The 6,163-nt window shown below is 40.6% G+C and overlaps 1 protein-coding gene across 1 annotated transcript in view; it reads right to left on the reverse strand.

Annotated features, from left to right (window-relative positions):
• Positions 1-5,171, reverse strand: part of RALGAPA2 (Ral GTPase activating protein, alpha subunit 2 (catalytic)) — an 82,052-nt gene extending 76,881 nt beyond the window's left edge. Inside the window, exon 1 of the mRNA XM_010288260.1 lies at positions 5,009-5,171. Coding sequence (XP_010286562.1) covers positions 5,009-5,171 — 163 coding nt within the window. The remainder of the gene's footprint in view (positions 1-5,008) is intronic.
• Positions 5,172-6,163: the final 992 nt, after the last annotated feature.

The following is a 6,163-nucleotide window of genomic DNA, read 5'->3' on the forward strand; positions in this document are numbered from 1 at the left end:
TAGGGAAAGCATCTCCAGACAGGGAGCACCACGGCAAGCACATCTCGGTCTCACACACTCCTTTACTGCTCTCTTGCTCTGGCTCTCCCCACAACCCAGCTTCTCCCACCCACTTCACCCAACAATGATCATCAAAGACAGAGACCGTGACAAGAAACGCTGCTTCTCAAGAGGATTTGGGGAAACAAACTACTCGGGTACCATTTAATAAGAATGGGTTTATTGCCAAGCTCTCACTATTCCTCATATTAAAAATAAATCTAGAGGGGACAATAATCATGTCCTTGGCACACTAGCTTTTCCTTTATTTTTCTGTTAACTACCAAATATTACTGCAGTCATTTAAGTAGTTAGAAATCCTCCCTTAATTTCATCAGCTTCCAAAGTCACTTAGCTTTATGTTATTTATATAAAGTTCTCTCAGTCCTGAGGGGTTTTCTTTATCTCGAGTACTTAAAAATTAAAGGACACGAAGAGACAACTTTGCAGTCATACCCTGGTTAATGATAAACTTTTATTACTAGCCTCACCCCAGAAACTACATACAATTTTTACTTACCTTCCAAAAAAAAAAAACCCACCAAACAAAAAAAACTCAAACGAACAAAAAACCTCCCCACTTGTTCAGTTTAGAGCTTTAAAAGCTAAATAAAAGCCTAGAAGATAATTTTCATTCATTTTTTCAAAGAATCGTCAGCATGGAAACAAACCATTACTAAAAAAACCCTCCAATCAGCACAATTTCTAAAATAATTTTAACACCTCAAATTTCATATGAAATTTAAGGAACAACAGCTGTTCTAAATTCAGCATGAAGTTTGAAAGCATTAATTTCTGAACATCTCTAAATGAAAATTTCTACCAGGCTTGTATTAATCTAGCTGTACAGAACTGTGCAAACCGACAGTGCCATAATTTAAAAACCCCACTGCTCTATTACCTCATTTTTGATCAAGAGAGTTAAATGAAAAACATGTTTTTTCTTAATTAATATTTTTTAAAGAAAAAGATTAAGGATTGCACTTGATAACCAAACAAATTTCATATTTAATCTAGACTGAAATCTGTGTGTAGCCCTATTGGGTCTATCATATATTTGTCCATTGCTCAGCAGAGAAAAGGTTAAAGGCAACGGACATAAGCAGCACCCCACATCTGTTAGCAGTATTGCTCCTAACACATATAACAAAGCACAAATCATTCCCAGTTTCCAGTTCAGGACTTAAGTAACAGTTTCTTCAATGACACAGTTGAAATACGTGTGAAGTACTGTACTCTGAAAACAGCCCACCTTTGACGCATGCCTCCAGAGTGAAGTGCTGCAGCACAGGCTCTGAAGTGCATGTTATTAATTCGAACACCAGCCTGCACCCAGGCTTCTGATGCACAATTTAGTCCATCAGTATGCTCAGAAACAAGTGTGAGTACACACATAGTCTAACAACCGGTCCCAGCAAATAGCAAAGTTCAGCATCAACACAATCCACAAATCTGTACAACAATTTGGGTTTGGCAACTGCACCAAATTGGCGCTACTTTCAAAACAGGATTATCATCCTTAAGATTATTCAGTATAAAAAAAAATTGAAAAACTATCCCCTCAATTCAACTTAATTGTTGATACCATCTTCCAGGCAGCTCACAGCATATTCAGTAGCAGCTATGGGTAAGCTTCCATTTTTTTCTGAGAAATTTCTAAGTGTAATGTGCATGGTGGTGGCCAACTTCAATCACCAGAGATTGTTTACAGAGACTACCTGTAGACTGACTTTGTAATTGCCAGCTTTAAACAAAGCTCTCTGGCAAATCATACTCTGAAATTAGTAAGACCACCACCACCATGAAAAAAAGGCTCATCACCTTCATGAAATGAAGGCTTACTTCATCCCATTTTATACATAAGCAAAGAGTGGCATCATCTAGATTACTGGAGAACCACAGCAGACAGTAGCTGTGGTTCCTATTGCACCATGATTCATAAAAGATACTGTGTAATGACAGAGCAATTCTTGAAACCAGAAGAAAAACTCAAGTGAAATACACTAAGCCATGTAAAGATGTTAGACTAAACATTCAAATGTACCTGAGGAGAAAACACTGAAAGATGTGTCAATTAAAAAAAAAAAAACCAACCAGTATTTTTACCCAAGAACAGCCATGGAAACAAAGTTTTAAACAGCAGAGATACATTTTTATGCAAAAAAAAAAAAAGTCGCAGAGAAACTACTCTGGGAAACGGTGTAGAGGGCTTAATTCATGGCCAATCAGTGTGAAAGCACCAAACTTGTACGTCACCACCACCATTTATAAGACCATTATTTTTCAAGTCTACCTTAAAAAAAGGCCACGCTACTGACACTTCCACACACGGTATTTGGAAAACGTTCCTGCTAAGTTCTGAAAAAAAATTGGGGGAAAAAAAGGAAATTTTCTGGTCATTTACTGAACACAAGTGAAATCCACTTTAAAATTATATCGTCGTTCTGGTTAGTGTTTTGTATTGTCATGCAGGTAGACTACCCCACAGAAGCAGGACTCAGATCCTAAAGGGCATTAGAGACTTGAGAGATGTAACAAGAAACACAAATTTAAAGGGAATCTTTTCTTTCAGTTGGGTATTGGACAAACGTACACAGACTGTAGCTAAGGGGCCTTAAAGCGATCAAAAACTGGGCGTTACTGATCCTGGTGCTCACACAACCGCTTATTTATGGAAATACACATTCCTTTCCCTCATCCCTCCCCTATTACCATCTTTTGTCTGATTTTTATCCTCCTGCATCAGTAGGATCTCAGAAGAGTAACTGTCATTTTGTTTACAATTCCTGTGATTTAAAGCTAACAAAGGAAGAAAAGATGGTATCTCCTAAGGAAACATAAGAAGAGGAGCAGTTATTTTGAGAACATGTGCCATTACGGCCTGAGTGAAGCAGTTGGGGACAAGGATTGAAGTGACTGGGGTGGGAGGAACACTAAGATACACACATTCCTACACCCGGCCAGCATAAGGAGTGCCGTATTTGGTGTGGGGGAGAAAAAGAAAAATTCACAAAAAGAAAAGCCACATTCAACCACTTTTGAGCCTTTATACCAAAAGCTTTGGTTTCCTTAAATACAGGAGAGGTTCTTACCACATGTTGCTTCATTTTCTGTACTGAATAATACCGCAAGACACACACTTGCAACGATATCTATGAAGATATTATCTTCAAAAAGCCACTCCCATATTATCTGAAATGTTTACACTGACATTCTCAAAAGCGTACATCTTGGGAACATAACCAGAGCCTCCTTTGACACAGCCCCTGCAACAAAACATCTCCTCTAGAAGACAGTCAGCTGTTGTATCATAGCACTTCAGCCAATAAGCCACTAATGCACTACACAGCCCTCTGGCACAGATTAACAATTTTCACTTAAAACCAATGTTCAATAATAAGTTTAATCAAAAAAATCAGGTCACTATCTCCAAATGTAACGGACACTTGGAAGAAAAGGTATTTCCTGAGAAGTGACAGGTATATTTTTCCCCCCTTGCCAACTGGGTAATAAGTATCTTTACAGAAAACCACCAGACAACACTACCTGCTGTACCATCTGCTTTGGGACATAAATTAATTTTGTCACGCTAATAAGCGTATTTTTCCATTTGTTCCACCCGCCAGGTCTGTCACAGGAGCCTGACAACTTCCTCTGTACTGCACGGGCACACAAAAGCCTAACGCTCCTGCAAGATGGGTATAACCAAGAGCCACAGTAACACCAGTATTTCATCTTAAACTAGTCATATCTTGGTTTCAGGCATGTCTTTCTGAAAGGGCAACATTAACAGAAAGTTGCTGTATTTCTTATTTTTGTGAGGCTGGTGGAAAAGGAAGAAATGTAAGGTCTGCAAGCTCACACTGCAGTCTCTTAAAGTAATCTTTCTCAGGATGGTGTCACAAAACATTGTAAATCTCACCTCATAAACAAAGAACTTCCAAAAATTTTTTTGCAATGGAACTTAACATTATTATAATATTGTTTGTACAGCACATGAACAATAAGACATATACAGTTAAAAGGCGTAAATAACGGAGGTAAGGTATCTTCTCCTGTCTTTTCAAATTCCTGCCCTTAGGCACTTAGATACATGGTACGATTAAAAAAGAAAAAAACCCAAGCAAATGAAATATTTTATACACCTCCGGTACAAGAAATGTACACATTTGGTGCCCAGAGGGAGATTCACACAAAACTGACCACCAGATTGCGAACCACAGAGTTTTTTTAGATATGGGATAGGAGTTTATACACAGAGCAGTCACACACCCTTCACTCACAGCTAACTCCAAAGCAAAGGTTCAATACTGTTCACAAAAAACATGAAGACTGCAAGTGCTGAGGGACTCTAACAGGTGAGCCTCGTCTCTTCTACCACCAGGCACAGTGGTCAGAACTGCTCTCCTAGTGAGTCCAAATCCTGAAGCTTAAATACCTGTGGATTAGGCATGTTGAACTTACACATATTGCTGCTCAAAAGATGACCAACACCTGGCCACTTTTAGAGGGTGACACAAGACCACTTATGGATTTGTCCAGCACTTTGTCCACTAATCAATTACCCACAAAAATCTCTTTTTCAGATTAGCTACTTAAATGCAGCAGATCAGAGGGGAATAACTCACACCTGTAAGAAACACAGCCCCAAAACAATGCTCCTAACAAGCTAAACTATCAGAGTCTTTTCTACTCATTCGTTTCCGTGCTCTCACAGAGAACAACATTCTCAAAGGGACCATCCCAAGGGAGACTAATCGCTACTCTTCTCACTCAGGATGATACCTAGTGCGCTCACCACAAAAGCTCTTTGCTTTGCTACAGTACATTCAAAACTTCTTTTGAGTGTTTTCTCCTATCAGTGGAGCATCACAGGAAAAAGCTTTTAATCTCGAGCTCCACCAACAAGCCCATACTGCAGAGCACAGCGAGGTTCCTCAGCGCAAGTCTTGCAGCCTGGTACATGTACCAGGTGGAGGACCGGAGGGCAGCACCTTTGCTCTGCGGGGCCTGAGCTGCTTCCTGGACAGTAACTCTGGCTCCACGCATCCATCACACCAAGCACGTAGGGGGGCCGAGGGGAACGACATGAGCGCTGACTGACCAGAGAGCAGCTCCTCAACAGAAGACATGGTGCCCAACTTCTGCTCTCGCTCGATGAGCCACTAAACTCAGGCCCTCTCCTCTAGCCAATTAGTTACTCCTCACAGCTTGTTAACCCAGTATATTTGAGCCTCCTACACACCTGCCAAACTTGACTGAAATGGTCGACTAAAAAGTGGTTAGAGTACCCAGTAAGTACAAATCTGACTATTTTCTCCTCCTTGTTTCTCAGAGGAACAATCTAGATTGAGATAAACAAATACTAACACTGTCACCGATTCTCCTGAACGAGGACAGTGCGCAAAAGCTCTTAAAAGAGCCTTTTCCTGCAGCAGTTTGCTGACTAACAGAGAACACGAGGCCACTCAAATCTTTGCAAATCGTGGCTCACTGCTGAAATACATTAACTGGTTTCAATGTTCAGAATAAAAAGACCAGGGTTAGGGCTTCAACTGTAAGGTGACATTAGAGAGAGGTTCAACCCTGCCACAAACATAGGAAGGTCATCACAAAATACCATTACCTGACCCCCTTTAAGGTTTTTTAAACAATTTTTAAAAATAAAAAAAAAACCCAAATTAATGTCGTTGACAAGAGCAGAGTTCCTACAAATGGATCTTCCGAAAAACCCCGCAGGAAATCCATTTTCGTACTATTTTGTACCCAAATAACAACGCCACATCAGAAATACTTTGACGCTGGGCGACACAAGCTTCCAAAGCCAGGAGCAGCAAAAGACACCAGTAACTTTCTCTAACAGCTCCCGTAACTGTCAAAGGACACGCACCGCTGCCTTTCAACAGCGAGAGCAGAGCTCCGCAAAACTCCAAAGGAAGCTTGAAAAAAGCTGAGGTAAACTAAGGCTGAAAAAGGGTGTTTTCGACAAGGGTTGCCTAGGAGAAGTTTTTATCGCTCTCTTTTACTCTTATCTTGAGGACAACTCCTACCTCAAACAGCACCGCACGACGCCTCGAGGCGCACCGAAGGGTGAATAGATGTGCCCTGCGGCCAGCAGCCCCCG

Source organism: Phaethon lepturus, unplaced genomic scaffold, assembly GCF_000687285.1.
Source record: "Phaethon lepturus isolate BGI_N335 unplaced genomic scaffold, ASM68728v1 scaffold27735, whole genome shotgun sequence".
Classification (NCBI taxonomy): domain Eukaryota; kingdom Metazoa; phylum Chordata; class Aves; order Phaethontiformes; family Phaethontidae; genus Phaethon; species Phaethon lepturus.